This window comes from Neophocaena asiaeorientalis, unplaced genomic scaffold (assembly GCF_003031525.2).
Source record: "Neophocaena asiaeorientalis asiaeorientalis breed wild unplaced genomic scaffold, Neophocaena_asiaeorientalis_V1.1 scaffold515, whole genome shotgun sequence".
Lineage (NCBI taxonomy): Eukaryota > Metazoa > Chordata > Mammalia > Artiodactyla > Phocoenidae > Neophocaena > Neophocaena asiaeorientalis.
The window spans coordinates 1,837,565-1,860,376 of NW_020175829.1; the positions used below are offsets into that span (position 1 = coordinate 1,837,565).

The following is a 22,812-nucleotide window of genomic DNA, read 5'->3' on the forward strand; positions in this document are numbered from 1 at the left end:
GGGAGGCACACAAAAGGGGGGGGCCCATTTACCCCAAAAAAAAAAAAAAAAAAAAAATCCAAAATAACACCTAATGATAGTGTCCTCCATTTGGCTTTTTTCTCAGCTTGTCTACACTAAAATGTGATATCTGATTTATACACATTTATGTCTTTTGTATTTCTTGACATAGGACAGTTAATAGAACTTCCACTGAATTAACAAGTGGTTTTCTTATTTTTCATACCTGTACGAGATTTTTTTCCTTAGCAGTTTTCTAGTTAGCACAGCCCTTTTAACAGGGGGACGTGATCAACATAGGCCCTGTGAGGATTTATAAACTTCATCTAGTTTTGCGGTAGACACTGATTAGACTCTGGGAATAGTTCCTTCTCTGATCATGTTCACTTCTTACTTTTAATCAAAGTTTTACATGTACATTGTTAGCATACAACAGTCCTCTAAGATTTGTTGGGGAAAAAAACATCCTGTGACTGCCTCCCTGATCCACACATACAAACACACTTTCCATCCCCCAGAAACGCACACTTTGGTCTTTTTCGGTATTTACCCCCGTAACTCTAAGTAACTTACTACTTCTTGCTTTTTCCATTTTAGGCATAATCAACTGGCTTCCCAGTGTGGAAGATGAGAATTTAGCTTCTATATACATGTACATACCCTACTCCCAACACACCATCACCATACTTCCTATACATGCCCTGCCCTATTACCCCAATACAGTAATTTATAATTTTGGCTAGGTCAATTTTCAGCATTTACATTACACATACACACACACTTTTGATAAATGAGCCATGTAGTATATCATGATTGTTTTCCCTTTCCTGCACTGCTTTTCTTTCTTCCTGCACTGCTTTTTGATTTGCCTTAATAATGGTTTATCACTCATTATTTAGTATTTACCTCTAACTTACCGCCCAAAGTCTCCCACGACTGTTAACACTTATCTTGGTAAATGCAAACACATCAGGTATTCCATATCCTTGAATCAATGACCCAGAGCTTTCTGACTTACTACAATCTAGATTAGTCAATCTCTAGAAAAGTGCTGTCCAAAAGAACTTTCTGCATTGATGGAAATGTTCTATATCTCTCTGTTCAATGTGGTAGCCACTAGCCACATGTGGCTACTGAACACTTACACAGTGGCTAGTATGACTGAGAAACTGAATTTTAAATTTTATTTCATTTTAATTAATTTTCATTTAAATAGTCACATAAAGCTAGTGGCTACCAATCTGGACAGAGCAGCTTCAGAACTATCAAACAGCTGTGATGTGGGGATATTTCTCTCCTTAGTTTCCTGATCTGGTATCATTCTTTCCTGACTTACTTCCTTATTTTAGTAGAGCATAAATTCTGTTAGCTTCCTGAAAAATGATGCATGAGAGATAAAAAAAAAAAAAATTTTTTTTTAATTAACCATGTAGAAATTTCCTTCTGTCACTCTCATACTTCATTCATTATTTGGGCATAGAATTATATTGGAAATCACTTTCTCCCAGTATCTTAGAGGCACTGTTCCACTTCTAGTGTTCAGTGTGGTGCTGCTTTTGAGAAATCTAATCATTATGATTCTTGATCCTTTGTATAAATTCCCCCTCTCACTCTGTAGAGGATTACAGAATCTTTTCTCTATCCCAGATGCTCCGAAATTTTGCAACAATCTACCTCAGCATGGGCCTATTTTAATTCATTCATTGCGATGGATGTTCAATGGGCCTTTTTAACTTGGAAATACATGTTCTATAATTCTGAGACTTTTCTTGAACGACTTCATTGGTGATTTCTTCCCCTCCAGTTTCTCTGTTCTCTCCTGAAACAACTATCATGCAGACTGCTCCTCTAATTTTATCTTTTCTTTCCTATTTTCCATCATTTAGGGTTTGTTGCTGTTATGATTGTTCTCCTTTCTAATCAACATCAACTTTATCTCCCTTACACTGAGTTTTCAATTTCTAAGAGCTCTATGGACATTCTTTTAATATATCTTGTTCCCATTATGAATGTACTAACTACTCTTACGTTCCACAAATATTGAGTTGTTTTGTTTGTTTTTGCATTGTCTGTCTCTTCCAAATTGCTTTTATTCTTTTTTGGTTTTGATCTCCATCTTTCATATCAGTGACTTTTCCTAACTAAGCTATTTGTTCATAGTTAAGAATGAAACATTAGAGACTTCCCTGATGGTCCAGTGGTTAAGAATCTGCCTTCCAATGCAGGCGATACGGGTTCGATCCCCAGTTGGGGAACTAAGATCCCACATACTACAGGGCAACTAAGTCCGCACACCACAACTACTGAGCCCACACACCACAACTAGAGAACCCATGTGCTGCAACTACTGAGCCTGTGCACCATATTAGACAGCCCAAGTGCCGCAACTACTGAGCCCGTGCACCACAACTACTGGGCCTACACACCACAACTAGAGAGCCCGCACACCACAACTGCTGAGCCCGTGCACCACAACTAGAGAGCCTGCAAGCCACAACTACTGAGCCCACACACAAGTAGAGAGCCTGTGTGCCGCAACTACTGAGCCCACACGCCACAACTAGAGAGAGCCTGCAGGCTGCAACTAGAGAAGCCCGTGCACCACAACAAAAGATCCCACATGCTGCAACAAAGATCCCGTGTGCTGCAACAAAGATCCCATGTGCTGCAACTAAGACCTGACTCAGCCAAATAAATATTTTTTAAAAAAAAGAATGAGACATTAAAAAGTATCAGTGTGCGAGGTGGGGATTGCTGACAATGACTGGGCCCTTTCCCAGGGGAACCATTTATACTGGTATTTTTAGAATATTTTTTCTCTTGGCCCAGTCAAATTCCTCAGAGTACTTTTTTGCTCATGTAACCATTAAATAATATTGAAATAGATGGCATGTATTCACACATTTTGGTAACATTTAAAATTTCCATCTTAAGTTTCAATAATTACAAAGAATGTAATTTCTAACATCTTATAACATTAACTTTTTAACAACTATTTATCATAAAAATAACTTTAGACTTACAGAAAAGTTGCAAAAATATACAAAGAGTTCCCACATACCCTTCACCCAGATTCCCCTAATGTTAACATCTTACATAGCCAGAGTACTGTTATCAAAACCAGAAAATCAACATTAATAAAATACTATTAGCTAAACTACAGGCCTTATTCAAACTCTGCCAGTTTTTCTACTAATTTTTCTCTTTCAGAATCCAATCAAAGATTCCATATGGTATTTAGTTTAATGTCCCAACTCTGATCTTTGATAATTCCTCCACCTTTCCCTGTCTTTCATGATCTTGATACTTTTGGAGGCTACTGATCAGTTATTTTGTAAAATAACCTTCAATTTGGCTTTGTCTAATGTTTTCTCATGATAAAATTGAGGTTATGCATTTTGGGCAAAAATACCTCAGAAATGACGTTATGTCCTTCTCACTACATCATAAATTGGGGTCTCTGATCATGATGTATCTCATTGCTGGTGATGTTAACCATGATCTATTAGTTAACATTGTATCTGCCAGGATTTGCTATGTAAATTTACTATGTTTCCCTTTTCAATTAAACAATATTGATTAAAGAAAAACACTATATCACTACTCTTTTAAATGCATCAAATGGACCCTAAAAACTATTATCAATTTGATTTGATAACTGTCATCATCCATTGAACAACCTGTTCCTTTACTATTGAACTAACCACTCTTAACACTCAAAAAGCTTACATTGTTCCTTCCCCACCCCTGACCTTCTATTTCTATTATATTTATACTACAGACTATTACCCTAATGTAATATATTTTTATACTTGGATTATATATTGATTATCTAATCATTCTTCTCTGCAAAACGTATCTGTATATAAAAATATACATTTTTTAAGTTTCTTGTGACCATAAGATTCTAAGTATCAATTCAAAAGAAATTCTGAGTTATCATTATAATTAATATTAGTATATGATGGATCAAAACACAAGTAGATTATACATTTGGAAAACTATTATACATTGGGAAAACTAATTATTCAGCAAAAAATAAAGTTTTATTGAAAACACATCTCAACGAAATACATGGAGCTTACCTTTTTTTTTTTTTCAGTTTATGAGTCCATGAACAAATATTACTACCAGAATGTGACAAGGTTCAGCATTAATCCTGTTCCTATTTTTTATTTTTATAGATTAAAATGCTTAATAACCACAGAAGGGACCAGAAAATCTTATTATAGTGATGTTACTCAATTCTGCAAGTTCCCTTTAGAGTTATGTACCAGATATTACACAATGACCTACTGTTAAAAACTATTTTTAATGATCTGACATCTACCTAACCCAAGAAACAAACAAACTATACATCCCTCATAGTAATCTCTTTATTTCGGGCAAAAAAAAAATTTATATACTTTCTTGAATTTCATTATACTATAATAGGATTTGACCTCATAAACCAAGTCCCCTCTTATATATCAAGGCTATTTTTATGTTCCAACTAATATCCCTATATACTGATTTGCTATTTTATTTTTAAAAATCATAAATAGGGCTTCCCTGGTGGCACAGTGGTTAAGAGTCCGCCTGGCGATGCAGGGGACATGGGTTTGTGCCCTGGTCCAGGAAGATCCCACATGCTGCGGAGCGGCTGGGCCCACGAGCCATGGCCGCTGAGCCTGCGCGTCTGGAGCCTGTGCTCCACGACAGGAGAGGCCACAACAGTGAGAGGCCCGCGTACCGCAAAAAAAAAAAAAATCATAAATAATAAGTGATATCATAAGGCTTTTATTCAACTACAAATGTATTTAATAAAGATTTTATCTTTTTGCTACTGGTACAGTTTTTTCCTGATATGTACATTAGGAATACTTATATCACAAAGTGTTTCAGTATTTGTTTTGGACAATTTTTTTCAAATTATTCTATGTTTGGGTTTACTTTGTAGAAAAAAACACTGCCAGACTGAATTAGATGGTTACTGATCCAAAGGCTAGCATAAGCACATCTAACGCCACTGTTCTTTGGCAGATGAGAGCCAGAGATTAAAGCAGGAAAACACTGAAATAAATAGTAAGGAAGTAAGGCAATTAGTAGAGAAGTATGGAAGGTGCTAAAAGGGGTAGACAAGTAGTACTTGGAAGCTCCAGCATATAAAACTGAGTTGACTAACAGAAAAAGTAAAAATAGAAGCCAGGTCCCAAAGGAGTGGAGGAGCCCCCAAAACACAGAAAGCAAAGAGGAGCCAATGCCTGGAATCAAATACTGATCAGAAATACTGAGGGGGGAATGCTATGTCCTTTCTTAACTGTATATCTTTCATCTACAGATGCTCTAAATGAGAAAGCATAAACTCTTATGTACTTCAAATGTCTATGAGCTACTTTCAAGTAGGAAACCCCGCTGCAGCCAGCGTGAGCAGCAAAAAGCCTCCAATTCCATAGAAATTACTTGTATAAAATAAAGCATAAAGTAATTAAACCATATTCCAGCCTCAAACTTATGAAAACATTTTAAAAACAATAAAGTGATGCCTTTTATGCAATGCAGCACTAAGCTTCCATTTAACAAACATTATTATTCTGCCTCTGTATGATGATATCTTTCTGAAGTTGTGTAAATGATTGGTTCTACTTCAAATTTATACAAGAATAAAATAGCGTATTAAGGGAGAGTTAAAGTATTTACTAAACAGCAAAAACATTTAAAACTGATCATAGTTTTTTATTGAGAAAAAGTGACCTTCCTTTTACTGACTATATGTACTCATCAATCTCATCATGACTGATGTTCTCATCATAAATGTGTACTAATTATTCTATTAAGGTATTAGTCACAACTGTCCTTCAAATTAGCGGGAAATTTGGTATTATCTTTAGACTGCATCTGACCACAAGAGCTAAATTTGGCAAGTGTGAAATATTAAAAAGACAAAAATAATGTGAGTACTCTCTGTGAAAGGTCTTTTGGCCAAGGCACAGAACAAGGCTGCCTTTGTTGTGTAGTGGTTGTAAGGTGTGGGGTATATGTGTACATGGAGTAAGCAGGTTTGATTTTTCTGGCTCCAGTAGCTCTAGGGAACTGAATGAACAGGAAAACAGGTAAAGCAAGATGAAGCTGCACTAGTCTTTCAGGAAAAGGGTATAGTTGGGTCTTAGGATCAGAAATAAAAACTTTACAAGATTGACTATTTCAAAGCTGTTTGGATTCTCTAAATATATTAAAGTACTTTGCTTTAGCTGCTTTACTATATCAGGCTGAATCAGCTACACTAGAAGAAAAAGCCTACGCATTTGGTCCACAGGTAGACAGGGGATTTAAAACGAGCCAGTAGTAGTGATAGCAGCAGGAATCAAAGTAAAACAAAGACCTTTAAATAAAGGGAAGGAAACGAGAGGGAAAGAAGACAAGGCTCAACATACAACTCTCTGTCCACATACGTGGACAAATTTTCCACTCTGTTAAATGTTTACTTTTTTTTCAAAAGACTTTCCTAACCAATCCTCACTTACATAGAATCAAAGTACTCCCAAGAAATACTGAGTAAAATCATCTCAATTCGTACTCTAGATACTAATTTAAAAGGGACATTGATACAGTTGGGGTCCAAAAAGTGGGTTTACATAATATATATTTTAAATAACTTTTAAAGACTCACCTGTAGGCTTAACTGAATAAAACCCAATGGCCTCTCCTTTCTTCCACAGAATCTTAGCATAATCAGTACTGCTATGACACAGGAATGGGATCTCATTTCTCTCCATTTCCTGCTTTCTATAAATAATTCGATTCAGAACATACAGAACCACTCTCTCCCCAAGAGTTCTCACCTACAAAGAGATGAGACACCAGGCACAACAGTTAGCATCAACTCAGAGATGCAGTTTACCTTGCTCCCTGCTTCCATACCTTGTACTGACATTCAAGGCACTTTGAATACGTTCAGAATGATTTGTAAACCATTTTATTATCACAAAGATGAGACCAGTCATTCATACCAATAACAATCCATTTCTATGGACACAAGTTATGCATGAAATAATGCCTCTCAGCAAAATTCTAAAACAGGCAAAACAGGTTTCCAATATAGCAATCCCCAGCATCTCCACGTTAGCAGTCAGTGCTCTCTTTCTGCTTCCAGCTGCCCAGATCCCAGGTCTCCCCCACTCTAACTGCTGCCCCCCACCATTTCTAGTGCTTCTTTTCCCCCCATTCCAGCCTACACATTAAAAAAAAAAAGAAAGAAGGAAAAGAAAGTGAAAAAAGCTTCGTGTTATGCCCTGAAGACTTTAAAAACAATGATTATCTCATTTGATGAGCAAAGCCATAATTATGCTCTTGGGAAAGGAATCTCTCTCATCTTTTCTAGGTAAAACGGTCATTTAACAGTCATGTCTTTGTTGTCTAACTATAAGGAATACCTGTTTCCCCCTACACACATAACCCTCTGCCAGACCAGATGGGCAATGACAGGGGCACCAGGGCAGTCTGATGAAAACAAAACTTGGGGCAATCACAGAATGGAAACAACCTCACTTCCTACAGGCAGGTCTGCACGGTCACAGGGACACCCTCACCAATTGCCTGACATTGAACAGTGGGGTTTTCCCCATAGACATCTGTCACTGCTGAAAACAAGAGTCTATCCATGAAATCTATCCCCCCCACCCCACCCCAAGTCTCCTTAAAGAAAAACAAGAATGTCCTCTAATTAGGCGAGAGGAGAGAAAAAGCATGAGGCATACACACACTACTCTCAAAAACCTCCCCGGTAAGGAATTTCCAATACCGAACACCACATGAAATGACAAAGCTCTCCAGCTTACAGGGGATCCCACGCCTTTCCTTGAACAGCTCTGACCAGAATGAAATTCTTTCTGATACTGAGCTGAAATCTCTTTCCCAAAGACTATACTTTGATATTCTGGATCACATAGTCTACAAATAGTTGAAGACAGCCATGATATTCTCTTAAATTTCCTACCAAAGCTAAACAGAGGAAAAGACTTATCTAATATGATTTGGGGTACTCTTGCCATTTCAGTCTTCTCCTTTCAAATTGCTTCAGATCCCTAACCTTTTTTTTTCTCTTCATGTTGGGCATGCAGATATTACAGGTATAAACATCGAAGATATTGATAAGATAATGGGGCTTTTCTGTATAAACTTAAGGCTTTTATTAGCTTTTTTGCTTTCTTTGATTTTACTTCTAATTAACTAAAGCCCAATCTTTTTCATATGTGCTGCTGTTTTAGTATGGTCTTCATGGTATACAGTAGAGTTAAATTTTTGAACCCACAGATACTACTTTACCTTTCTCACTAATTTATTTTCATCATGTTAGATCTTCCTCTTTGTTTCTTAATTCTGCCTTTATGGATTAGTTCTCCCATTCAGCACTGTGGCATGCAGAATCGATAAGTATGCCAACTATGTCTTCTTCTAAGTAACTGATAAAATGGTGACTAAGACAGAATAAAGGACCCAGTTTTACAGCATGCTGCTGAGGACCTCCTTTCCACTACACTGTTTGGAACACTGAATAGACCACCCAAAATGGCCCTACTGATAAGCAAGTTTACTGGTCAGTCTCTCCTAGAGACAGAGAACTTAAGCAACCACACAGAGATAATAAGCTTTTTCCCACCCAAAAAGAAAACTCAGAAGCTAAAGTTGATATGGGTAACTACAGCTTAACTAAACCACAGGTACTCATTTTTCCTCCCCCAGTTCTCAGACACTTTCACATAAAATCAAGGAAGCCCAATCTAAGTGCCAGTTTCACCGTTAACAATGCAACTCTAAGGGTTTAATATAACCTGGTATACTAAAATGGAGAAAAGCTCAATAACTTCAAAAACTATCACTGTTTATGGGAAACATATTGTGAAATGGCCTCCTTAACACTTTTAAAACTACAGGATCTTGTTACCTGCTTAAGTCCCTCTCTAGAAGGGACAGATGTTTTCACAATATCATCAATAGCCCACCACTGATCAGCAAGGTAAAGTGCCACAGCTAAAAGAAAATAAATGATTGTTAACATTTAAGTCTTAAAGTACACGATATTACTATTTGGTAAGGTTTTCAAGGATACCCTTAAATATACCCATAGTTTACAATACAATGTGGCAGCCCCATTTATACCATTTTTATTGTATTTTACTCACTAAACATTTAATTATAAGCAACTGAGAATTTTATTTTCATGAATTTACAGTTTGAAATAAGTTTTCTTTTTAAAAATTCCTTCATGTAGCTATCTTTCAATAAATTTCTAATTGTTTGAAAAAAATTCCTCAATTTACAAATATTAAACAAAACAGAGACCTGTGAGTGAGTCCTCAGGTGCAAAAAGAGCAAGAACTTTCTGGGTCTGATCTCCACCATAGAGAGGTACATAGCCTACATTTGACAGGCTAATAGGAATCTGAAACGACAATTTATTAAAGATTAGTGAAGAGTTGGTAAGAAAACATCACACAAAAACACCATGCTTCTATCAAAATGTCAAACGTACGTTAACGCTAATTATATAATTTCATTTCATAGGAGATATTTCTAGTCTTAAAAAAAAAGAGCAAATCAGATAGACTTCGCTTTTGCAGGAATTTTATTAACTTAGGCAAAAAAATGAAAGTCTATTTCAATAAATATTATTGCGCTCTAGCTACGCATATGAATAAAAACAAAAGCATGATATGATCCATAAAGTTGTTAAACTTTATCATCTGTTATTTAGACCACTTGAGGGAGAAAAAAATTCCATTTTCTAGTAAAAACCACTAGGGTAAATTCATTTTTCCAGTAAGATATATGCAGTACTTTAAATTTTTTCTGCTTTCATTAATCCAACGCTAATTCCCTACTTACTCACAATATTGCCATTCAGAGAATTACAAAGTATTGATGTTGGAAGAAACTTTAAAGAATTCTTTGAATAAACATCATCTTCCAGAAGAAAAACCTGAGGCCTAAAGAGGTTAGAGAATTTGCCTATCATCAAATTCACACTAGAATTCTAATAATTTCATGTCTAATGATCTATCAAAATATATCTCAGTTTACTAATTAGAAATTTTATTTTAATATTTTGGGAAAAGGAAGATTTGTGACACAAAAATGTGTAATGTAGTGTTTTGCTGACTTTTTTTATTAAAAAAATTTCTAAAATAACAATTTCCAAATCTAAAGTAGACTTAATTGGGTTAGCTCAAATATGGTAATCAGTCTTAGCAAAACTAGTAAACTACTTACATATAATTTTAAAGGCACAATACAAATAATAAGCAACTGCCTGTAAAGTTAGTCTTTTTAAAACTGGATCACGCTGCTGTACTAACTAATCAATATTTATCCATTTTACTGAAAAGTCTTCTGATAAAATTTTCAAAAGTGTTTAGTTAACACTTTAAAAGATAATAAAAGGATACTGATTTCATGGATAAACTCAACTGAAAAGATCGATAAATCACTGCAGGATGCCTTACCGTAATATTGAGAAGAGAAAAACATTCAGGATTTTCAGGGTCCCCACACCTGAGATCTGACATGTAATCTTCAGCAGAATTTTCCATTTCCTCATGACTGCAATTATCCAGCATATCCACAGGGAATGCCATCCTCTTTAACAGAAAACATGGGACAAAATGTTTCAGAACGTGAAAGGCTATCTTCCTGTACTGAGAAAAAACTTTTTATTGTAATAGCGCAGCATTTTATTGTAAGGAGACTTCTTTTTCACTATGCCAAGACAGACTACAACTTAAGCCTGCTAATCTAAATGTATGTCAGAAAGAAAACTTAAACACTCACTTGTATTAAAAACAAGCAATGAAATAAGAATTAATGCACATGCACCTATGGTCAATTAGTCTATGACAAAGGAGATAAGAATATACAATGGACAAAAGACAGTCTCTTCAATAAGTAGTGCTGGGAAAACTGAACAACTACATGTAAAAGAATGAAATTAGAACATTTTTCTCACACCATTTACAAAAATAAACTCCAAATGGATTAAAGACCTAAATTTAAGACCGCAAACCATAAAAGTCCTAGAAGAAAACATAGACAGAATACTCTTTGACATAAACCGTAGAAATATTTTCTTGCATCTGTCTACTAGGGCAAAGGAAACAAAAGCAAAAATAAATAAATGGGACCTAATTAAACTGAAAAGTTTTTCACTGCAAAGGAAACCATCAACAAAATTCAAAGACAACCTACTGAATGGGAGAAAACATTTGCAAATGATATGACTGATAAGGGGTTAATATCCAAAATATATAAACAGCTCATACAACTCAACATCAAAAAAAAACAACCAATTAAAACACAGGCGGAGGACCTGAATAGTCATTTTCCCAAAGAAGATATACAGATGGCCAACAGGCACATGAAAACATGCTCCACATCGTTAATCATCAGGGAAATGCAAGTCAAAACCACAATGAGATATTACCTCACATGTCAGAATGGTTATCATCAAAAAAAACCACAAATAACAAATGTTGGAGAGGGTGTGGAAAAAAGGGAACCCTTGAACACTGTTGGTGGGAATGTAAATTGGTACAGCCAATGTGGAAAACAGTATGGAAGTTTCTCAAAAAAACAAAAAATAGGGAATTCCCTAGTGGTCCACTGGTTAGGACTTGGCATTTTCACTGCCGTGGGCCAGGTTCAATCCCTGGCCAGGGAACTAGGATCCCACACGCCTCATGGCACAGCCAAAAAATAATAATAATAATTAAAAATAATTTAAAAATAAAAATAGGAGTAACATATGATCCAGCAATTCCACTCCTGGGTATATATCCAAAGAAAACAAAAACAGTAATTCAAAAAGATTCATGTACCCCACTGTTCAGAGCAGCACCATTTACAATAGCTAAGATACAGAAGTAAACTAAGTGTCCATCAACAGATGAATGGATAAAGAAGACGTGTTAATATACACACAATGAAATACTACTCAGCCATTAAAAAAAGAATGAAATTTTTTCTTTTAAAGAATAAAAGAAAAAGAACATGGATAGACCTAGAAAGTATTATGCTTAGTGAAAGAAGTCAAACACTGTATGTTATTACTTTTATGTGGAATCTAAAAAACAAAACAAATAAATGGAAAAAAATAATAATAAATGAACACAACAAAACAAACTCACAGATATAGAGAACAAACTGTTCATTACCAGTGGGGAGAGAGAAACAGAGAGGGGCAAGACAAAGGTAGGGGATTAAGAAGTACAAACTACTATGTATAAAATAAGCTTACAAGGATATATTGTTCAGCACAGGGAAACATAACCATTATTTTATAACTTTAAATGGCGTATAATCTATAAAAACATTGAATCACTATGTTGTACGCCTTAAACTAATATTGTAAATCCACTATACTTCAATTTTTAAAAATGAATAACTCCTTAAATTATAAAAATAAATATAAGGTATAGGATATAAACACACATACATACAAATATATCCTCATATACCTCCCAACACAAAAGTCATTGTAAAAGGACACAAGGGAACTTTTCAGAATGATAGAAATGTTTACAACTACATTGTAGTGATGGCTGCACAACCCTATAAATTTACTAAAAAAAAACACGGAATTGTACAGCTGTAATCGGTAAATGTTACAGTATGTAAACTGTATCTCTCATGTATACAGCTGTTAAAAAAAAAAAAAGCCAGCACCTTAATGGGGAAAACTCTAAAGACTTTTTCACTAAAGTCAAGAAAAATAAGGACTTAACTAATAAATAACATTAGATAGGTACTTGCTAATGCATTTAGACAAGAGAAAGCAATTAGAGGTATAACATTTGGGGATGTGCATGGCTTGGGGCGAGGGAAGACTATCTCAACCTCAATTCGCAAATAATAAGTTTAATTGAAAAACCCAAAAGAATCAATGGAAAAATTATTCCAAACAATAAGAAAATGTAGTAAAATGGTAGGACATAAAATTACATACAGAAATCAAGCCCTCATATATATAATAATAATCAGTAAGGAGAAATAATAAATGGAAAAAAATGAAGTAAAAATAGAAAAGACAACCCCACTAACAATGGCAAAGATCAAAATAGACTTAAATTTAACAATAAACAATATAAAACTTATATAAGGAAAACTATAAAACAGCATGCCTGAAGGAAGCAAAGTGAACAACAGGGAAGACAAACCACATTCTTGGAAAGGAAGATTCTGCATCATTAAGGTAGCAGTTTCCTCTAAGATAATCTGTTAATTTAATGCAATCCTAATGAAAACATCTCCAGGATTATTGTTTCCTGAAGCAAGACAAGTTGATTATAAAGTGAATTTGAAAGAATAAATAAGAATAGCTAGAAAAATCCTAAAAAGGCAGAGCAATGATTGGAGAAAAGTTCAAACCCTCTAAGATATTAAAGCATGTCATAAAACTTCTATGATACAAGCATATATAAAACTTCTATGCGATACAGGCATATAAATAGACAGACCGATGGAGCAAGATAAATATACCCTAATGCCTATAGAAATTGCGTATATGATTACAGAGCTATTTCAATCAATGGGAGAAAGAAGCACTTTTTTTTTTTTTTTTTTTTTTTTTTTTTAGAAGCACTTTTTAATAGGTAGCATTGTTTCACTGGCCTTACAATATGTTTAAATGAGAAATTAATTTTGCCCATTTTTAACTTCTTATATCTGAAATCATATAGTATGCTCTCTATTGCATCAACTCTTTTCACTCAACATTATTTCTGTGAGAAACATAAGCGGTGCTGCAGCTATCATTTAATTTGTTCCCTTTTATTGCTATGTAGTATTCCACAATACACATATACAGTTTATTTACCAATCTACTGCTGATGGGCATTTGGGCTGCCATGAGCATTGCTGCAGGAATATTTCGGTAAATATATGCACTCACTTCTGTTTTTTTCCAAGGTATAAAATATTTAATAATGCTTTGTTGATTTATGTTTTTTTAAAATGCACTCCTCTGTGATAGGCCTGCATACCCAGACTTATCAATCTTACTAAAAGTAAGACAAGCAGATATTGTATGTAGTTTGATGTAATGCAACAAGAAAATTGGATCCAAATCTACCTATTAGACAAACATGTGAAACGATGTTTAAAGTATGCGGCCGGCCAAATTTAGAATAACTCAGTTTCTTCAATACATATACAGAATAGAGTTTAAAGAAAAAAGTGGAAACTAATGTAAATTAAAAGAAACTTAAGAGACATACTGATCAAATGCATTGTGGAGAGCATCCTGATTTGTGTATTCTTGAAAATTTCCATGAGAAAAAGTTAAAAAAAAAAAAAACTTATGAGCTATGTCAACTACTGATCTACTAGTTCTTAAAGGAGGAACAAATAAAGCTGGTAAAGATTATCTTGTCTTAAAAGTTACCTGCTTTGTATTTACCCACAATAAAAACTGCACAGCCGAACAGCTGTATCTGTCAAAAACCTCAATTTTAATTTTTAAAAAAATGTATAAATGGAAAGGCAGGAGAAAATAAATTGAAAAAATATGTTACTTTTCTCGAAGGTGACCTTCATCAAATCTATTTTAACACAACAAAAGTATTAGTAGACAAGAAACTGAAAATCTAATGGAAATATGAGATAAACACAAAAAAGACAGGACAAACATATATTGTAACAGTTATACATAGTTAAACATATTTTCATGAATTTCGAAGATATGATAATGAGAGGAAGTTACTCTTTTACCGTAATCTGAAATCTTGGTGCTAAGAACTTTAAAACTTGATATACATATGATTGGGGCCCTGATTTGTATATATAAATTTATATACATACAAATATGTATTTTTTAATTACATTGATTTTTTAATTTTAAAAAATCAAAACCTAGATATAGAACATATAAATTCAGCCCATCTGTTAGTAAATGTAAATGTCTAAATAAAAGGAGAAAGCAAGAAAAATTTGTGAACGATTTATGAAAGCAATACCACAGAACTTCCAGCCAACTTACAAAAAGGAGGAAAGAAAAGACTGAATTTCAAGACAGAACCATCAGGAGCTTATCTAAAAATGATGTTATACTTAGAAAAGGATCATAAAATAAAACAGTAGCTCTGCATTGAAGGACGCTTATTTGTTAGTGTGGCAAATCTTTCTAACTCTATCAAAGTCAATATGCAAAAGCAAACTAAGGAAATACAACATTATGTTCTATAGTCAGATCTAACAATTGTAGTGAAGATTGAGATTTAGACAAAACTAAAAACATGAAACAAATGGTCAATAGTGGGTGAAAGAAGCATAATGAGGATGCTAGTTAAAAGAATGTTAGTTAGTAACTGTTTTTGCTCTTTTGTAGACAAGCTCTCAGCTTTGTAACCAAGTAAAACATTCAAAAACATTTAATATACTATAGAAGCTCAAAAAGTATTAATATAAAAGCATTCCTGGGACTTCCCTGGCGGTCCAGTGGGCTACCACTGCAGGAGGCGCAGGTTCAATCCCTGGTGGGGGGGGCGGGGGCAGGGGACTAAGATCCCGCATGCTGCGCCCCCCCCCCCAAAAAAGTATTCCTCTTAAACCAACTCAAAAGACTCTAGAATATTAGCTACCAAAACAAGGTATGAATGAAACATTTAAAATTTTCATTTGCTAAGAGTAATCATGATTTAAAGGATAAAATGTAAATTAATATTTGAAGATTGCTGCCAAAAACTTGGTCTACAAAAGCATAGTTGATTACAATCACATAAAAATAATACAGTATTCTAGACAGAATGGACCCGCAAGGAAGAGACTGGCAGAATAGAAAGTTTATCGGGGATTGTTTTTTTTAATCTATTACTAAATTAACTTTCTTAGGGACTTCCCTGGTGGCAGAGTGGTTAAGAATCCGCCTGCCAATGCAGGGGACATGAGTTTGAGTCCTGGTCCAGGAAGATCCCACATGCCGCAGAGCAACTAAGCCCATGCGCCACAACTACTGAGCCTGTGCTCTAGAGCCTGCGAGCCACAACTGCTGAGCCCACGTGCCACAACTACTGAAGCCCGCGCACCTAGAGCCCATGCTCCGCAACAAGAGAATCCACAGCAGTGAGAAGCCCGCACATCACAAGGAAGAGTAGCCCCCACTCTCCACAAGAGAAAGCCCGCACGCAACAACAAAGACCCATTGCAGCCAAAAATAAAAATAAATAAATAATAAAGATTAAAAAAGAAGACACTACTACAGATCAAAGGCAAGTATAACATGACTAAACTCAAGTGTAAAAAGAGAAAGTCATTATCCTTCATTCTTAAACCTTTTTAGATTGAGGTTTTTAAAAAGAAAAATAATCTCTTCTGGGCTAATTTTTATTATTAAAGATTACATAGGGCTTCCCTGGTGGCGCAGTGGTTGGGAGTCTGCCTGACAATACAGGGGATGCGGGTTCGAGCCCTGGTCTGGGAGGATCCCACATGCCGCGGAGCAACTAAGCCCGTGAGCCACAACTGCTGAGCCTGTGCGTCTGGAGCCTGTGCTCCGCAACGGGAGAGGCCGCCACAGTGAGAGGCCCGCGCACCGCGATGAGGAGTGGCCCCCGCTCACCACAACTGAAGAAAACCCTCGCACAGAAATGAAGACCCAACACATACAAAAATAAATAAATAAATAAATAAATTTTAAAAAAATTATGTATACAAACACAAAATGAAACAATCCTATTTTCCTGAAATCCAATCATTTAAATACTCTGAAATTTACATAAAGAGCGTTACTGGAGGGAAAAAACTTCACTTAATAAGAGGTTGTGATTTTTAACAACTAACTTTTTATTAAGTGCCAGAATGTGTCAGAACTGTGCTAAAAGAATGCCATTCACTCTCATTCAAGCCTTGTAGCAAAGATATGTGGTGGACCCGACTAATATTCTTATTTTATAGAAAAGTAAACCACCTTGGAGAGGTTAATCATTTCCCCAAAGTCACATGGAGAGCGGGTGGCAAACATGAGTTCCAGCCCATCCTACAGACAGAGTTAAATACTGGGTACTGCATCACATTAAAGGCCCTTTAAGAGCACGTTTTATAGTGAAAAACTTTAGACTTGGAGCACTAGAAATCTGGCAATTTCCAGATACATCTGACTTGATTTTAATATTGTTGATCTAAAGGACTTTTTTTGAATCTTTGTTTTGAGATTTGGAAGCATAACTAAACAAATCCTTAAATCCATCATTTTTGTGGCAGCAAAGCTAGTTAAAAATGAGTGTATTTCTTCTTCACTATAGAAGGAATTATTTCACTCTTCTCTCTCATCTCACCTCCAGGGCATCTCCCAACAAACTTAAAAGTTGTGATTTCTGGGGTTTCCCTGGTGGCGCAGTGGTTAAGAATTCACCTGCCAATGCAAGGGAAACGGGTTCAAGCCCCGGTCCAGGAAGATCCCACATGCCGCGGAGCAACTAAGCCTGTGCGCCACTACTACTGAGCCTGTGCTCTAGAGCCTGCGAGCCACAACTACTGAGCCCGCGCACCTAGAGCCCGTGCTCCGCAACAAGAGAAGCCACCACAATGAGAAGCCCGCACACCGCAATGAAGAGTAGCCCCTGCTCACCACAACTAGAGAGAGCCCGTGTGCAGCAGCAAAGACCCAATGCAGCCAAAAATAAGTAAATAAAATAAATAAATTTATTATTTTTTAAAGTTGTGATTTCTGAATATAGTTTTAAAACAACTACAGGGCTTCCCTGGTGGCACAGTGGTTGAGAGTCCACCTGCCGATGCAGGAGACAAATAGCATCAGTTTTTAATATGAAAAAAATTAGAAAATGTTTCCCCAATTCCAAAAGCCCAGACACACACCTCTTCTAAAATATTTTTGTGTTTTCAAATCTGTCCTTAAATCTGTTACGTTTATTACTGGTCATTCTCAGTGCTAAATTTTATTGGCTGAACAATCACCAATTAATATTTAAAGAAAATGAAAGAACTAGCAATTATTATAAATCGGTAATAGCAGGTAACATTTACTGAGAAATGACCACACACCAGACTTTAAAGGGACTGTGGCATGTAATACGTAATGAGGCACTTCTATCAGCCCCATTCCATAAAGAAATGGAGCTTTAGAGATTAAGATTTGATCAACGTCATACCACTAACGGAGCTAGAAGAATACAAATCCAGACAATCAAATATACATTCCAATATAATTATTTGTACTCAATATGCAAAATCAAATATCATAGTCTTTGTCATGGTTATAAGAAATTTCCTTTTGCAAAATATCACAATAATTACCTTGTTATTAAATATTCTATTCACATATTACACCAGAAAAAGTATTCACATTGGAATCCTGTGACCTTGATTCCCGGGTCAGCTGTGCTAACCAGCTCTGTGATCCTAGGCGAGTTACTTACCGTCTTTAGGCTTCTGTATTCTCATTGGTAATGTGATGCAACTGGACAGGATAATCCTAAGGACCTTTCACCTCTAAATGTTTATAACTGTTTATTTAAAAAAATAGCGGTTACTTAAGACTGTGTAAACTACTAGCCTTAAGCTGGTTCCGCTAGTTCAGGGAGGCAAGAGAAGGGTAATAAGGTTCTGGAGAGAAATATAGGTTGCTGTGAAAAAAATCAGTCACTTCTCTTTTTTGTTGTTTTTAAGCTTCTGTTCTATGTTACATAACTGTAAAGCTGTCAGATCAAATTCTGTCAAGTACTTTATGCTCTGCCCATGAGATGAACCAAAAAGCCTAACTAGATTCTGCATGAATGAGAAAGATTAATGTCGCCTTAAGCGAACTAACTCATCAAAAAATTTACGCAGAATGGACAATGAAGTGTAAAAAGTGTCCAAATTAATTTATAAATTAAGCAAATGGCATGCTCATTAATCGTGGATAACCTGTAAAAAAAATTAATGCTCACACCTCTTACGTAAGAACTCTAAGATGCCCACCAGCTATTTTACACCCATCTTTTAATAATTTCATCCTTTTTTTCCTGAAAAATTATCTATTTGCAAGAATGAATGCTCTTAACAAGAAAGAAAATATAAGAGTTAAAAACCGTACTCCTATTATTGTGATTTTTTTCCCTATTTAAGGTTAATTACTGGATATCAACTATACTCTTATAACAGGGAAATATAACTTTAGTTCCTAAATAATTTCAAGATTCTTATAGATTACTGCTATTATCTGGGGGCTTTAGGAGGAGGAGAAGATCCAAAAAATTACGGAAATTTTAGAGCTGAAAGAGTTCTTCGAGAAAAAACAATTATCGCAACCAATCCAAGGCATGATCCTACCTCTCCTCATTGTTCCCCCAACACCGAAAAGAGCTTAGGTGTCCCAGCAACATAATCCGCAAAGCTCTCAACCTTTTACACAAAAGGCCTGTTTCTGGACCTTATCATGATTCTCCTCTTGATTCTTCCCTTGCCTCTTTCTAACATAACCTTCCCTAACGAACCTAACCCATGTACTACATCGGCTCAACTGAACTCTCTCCTCCTCACTTTTTATCCTTCTATCCCTCCTACCCACACAAGGCCCTAGTTCCTAGGTTAATCCTTCTTTGCTCTTAGAGCTGAGTTTTTAAGTATGACAAAAATGAAACCACTGAACAGACTGCTACAACTATCAACTCTCAGGTGGGCTCAACACTGCTCAGAAATCCTTTTCTATCTTCTGAGAGAGGAAAAAGATTTGATTACATATAGGTAAAGACTACCTATAAGTTTATGGGTAATGGGGCAGGAAGTTAAATGCGGTTCATACCTGTTACCTCTTTTTATTTCAAGTAGAAAACAAAATCATCTTTTGAAATAATCATCACTGAGCCAACAGTGGACTACACACCTGGTTCTATTTGAAACATTTCAGATGTATCCCTGATAGAGTTTTTATCCCAAACCCATGAAGCGGATAACTTATCTCATTTGTCAGATGAGGAAATTAAAACACCTAGCAGCAGAGTAACTTGTTCAAGGCACACTATAGTAAGTGGCAAAGCTAGAATTTGAACCCAGGCAGTCTAGCTGTGAGGCCTACCCTTTTAGTTACCACACTATGTCTGAAAGCACAGCGCCTTAGGACCCTAAGATGGTATAAGATTGCTTATACATATCAAGAGAAATCTTAACAGTTTTCTTTCTAAAGGTTTAATTCCTCTCCATATCCAGAAAAATGGTCCTAGATCTAAGAAAACATTTAAAGATGAAGGTACTGGGTACCTGGTGTATTTTAGGGCTTACAAAAGCAAAATCCAGTCATATGTCATACAATTTTGTACACGTGAAAGGTGGAATATGTAGAATACTAGTTAAGCGAGTGTGTTCTTGAGCCAAACTGCCAGGATTACTAGCTGTGTGACCACAGGCAAATTACTTGAACAGATAGAGAAAAAGAAACTCTGAGGAAGGAATATATTGCAAGGGTAAAACTAATAACTTTGAATACATATTAAAATTTTTACATCTAAAAACAAAAAATTCAGAGGCAAACGTTATATAACCAATATGACCCACAAGAGTTAGGTTGCTTAATACAAATACAATGGTTTTTAAACTAAGATGCAAATAAACAAGCAAGTGGCATGGCCAATTCATAAAACAGGACAAACACCAAAAATGCTCAACTCTTAATTTCTTTTTAAAAAGCCTATTGCATGTACTTTTAAAACTAATTTATGAAAAATATTGGTATATACTTACATGTTTATACAGAAGATGATGTGGAAGGGCATACATTATATTGTTATTGTTAACCGCAGTTATATTCTTGATGAAGGAGGAAGGAGAGACCCAAGGGAAGAGACATGCGGGGAAGAAAGGAGATTCCATATAGAGCCTCTTCCTCAACCGTTTTTGTAGTGCAGTCTCTCTTGGATGCATCCGATTGACAAAATTTAGGTTACATGCCTGCATCCAACCTCCAAGGGAGACAGAATTTGATATGGGGGTTCTACCTTGGGGAGGCAAAACAGGGCTCATAGGGCTGAAATGAGACTCCTAAGCAAAATGAGTCAGAACACAAATACTAAATGACCACACCCAGGAATGGATGCTAAATCCTTTTCTAACTACATATACACTTGCAGCAAGATATACAGAGCTACTTACACTCCTCAGATACATATGCAAAAGCCTAACAATAAATTAATAGGTGATATTTCCACTACTGGGCATATACCCTGAGAAAACCATAATTCAAAAAGGGTCATGTACCACAATGTTCACTGCGGTTCTACAATAACCAGGACATAGAAGCAACCTAAGTGTCCATCGACATATGAATGGATAAAAAGATGGGGCAATATATACAATGGAATATTACTCAGCCATAAAAAGAAACAAAACTGAGTCATTTGTAGTGAGGTGGATGGACCTAGAGACTGTCATACAGAATTAAGTCAGAAAGAGAAAAATAAATACCATATGCTAACACATAATATGGAATCTAAAAAAAAAAAAAATGGTTCTGAAGAACCTAGGGGCAGGACAGGAATAAAGACGCAGACGTAGAGAATGGACTTGAGGACACAGGGAGGGGGAAGGGTAAGCTGGGACAAAGTGAGAGAGTGGCATGGACTTATATACACTACCAAATGTAAAATATCGATAGCTAGTGGGAAGCAGCCGCATAGCATAGGGAGATCAGCTCGGTGCTTTGTGACTACCCAGAGGGGTGGGATAGGGAGAGTGGAAGGGAGATGCAAGAGGGAGGAGATATGGGGATATATGTATAGCTGATTCACTTTGTCATAACGCAGAAACTAACACACCATTGTAAAGCAATTATACTCCAATAAAGATGTTAAAAAAATTTTTTTTAAGTTATACAAAATTTTTTTAAAATGTGCTTATAACTGAAGCTTCCACTTGACTGACTACATATAGTACTACAGAATACACGTGCCTCTAGAACATGTCAGCTACTGTAGCCCTTCATGACCCAGCTTACCGAACACTGCTTATCTCACAGGAGCAGTGGTCTACAAACATCAGGAAGGGCAAAATAAGAACTACTTCAATGAACACACCATAAAGTTTTGTCCTTCATTTCAACATTAGACAATCTATTTTTTTTTAACCTGGTTTCTTTACCATGTAACAGGTCTGATTTTATAGTGCTTAAAGTTAACAGGGGTTTGGTAGAAAACCTCAAGGACACAGGCAATTTTTAAAAACAGGAGTCCAAACAACATGCATGTTGTTGTAGATATCTTTAGCATAAAATATCACAGGTTTGTCTCATTTAGAACCACGAAGATGGATATTTTCATTTTAAAGGAAATACTCAGAACAAAAAGCAAAAACAAAACAAAACTTGGTGCTTAATGTTGGCATATGATTTATGAAATATTCTGCTGAGTCACAACCACCACCACCAAAACCACCCCACCCCATCCCCTAGTATTTTCACTGCACAACAAATAAATGTAACCAAGGGCTGCTGCTAGCTGCAGAGTATCACCCCAACTTGGAAAACCAGCAGCCTCCAACCCACAGGCTAACCACTCCGCTCTCCCTTCCAGGCGTCTCCAACTCTGCACGTAAGACTCATGGCCCCATACACCTGCTCTTGCAATCCTCGTGCAAACTCAGGTGTGTATGCTTACCCAGGTCAACTGAAATTGTTTTCTTACCTTTCACTGGCAGCAGTCCCAGGGAAAAAAAGAGATAGTAGTAGCCTTCCTCTCTGGCTTCAATACATATTTACTACATAAATGAATGACTGAACAAAGGTTTGTATAAATAAACCACACACTGGTGCTAGAAGCAAGAGCTGCCACAGATGAAACACGTGAAGTTCTGCTGCCA

At 36.0% G+C, this 22,812-nt stretch overlaps 1 protein-coding gene across 1 annotated transcript in view; it reads right to left on the minus strand.

Moving 5' to 3' along the window:
- The window catches only part of FAM169A (family with sequence similarity 169 member A), a 61,548-nt gene that overhangs the window by 32,971 nt on the left and 5,765 nt on the right, over positions 1-22,812 (minus strand). Inside the window, exons 2-5 of the mRNA XM_024732759.1 lie at positions 10,482-10,616; positions 9,322-9,421; positions 8,924-9,009; positions 6,650-6,821 (exon numbers count right to left, since the gene is read on the minus strand). Coding sequence (XP_024588527.1) covers positions 6,650-6,821; positions 8,924-9,009; positions 9,322-9,421; positions 10,482-10,613 — 490 coding nt within the window. The 5' untranslated portion in view covers positions 10,614-10,616. The remainder of the gene's footprint in view (positions 1-6,649; positions 6,822-8,923; positions 9,010-9,321; positions 9,422-10,481; positions 10,617-22,812) is intronic.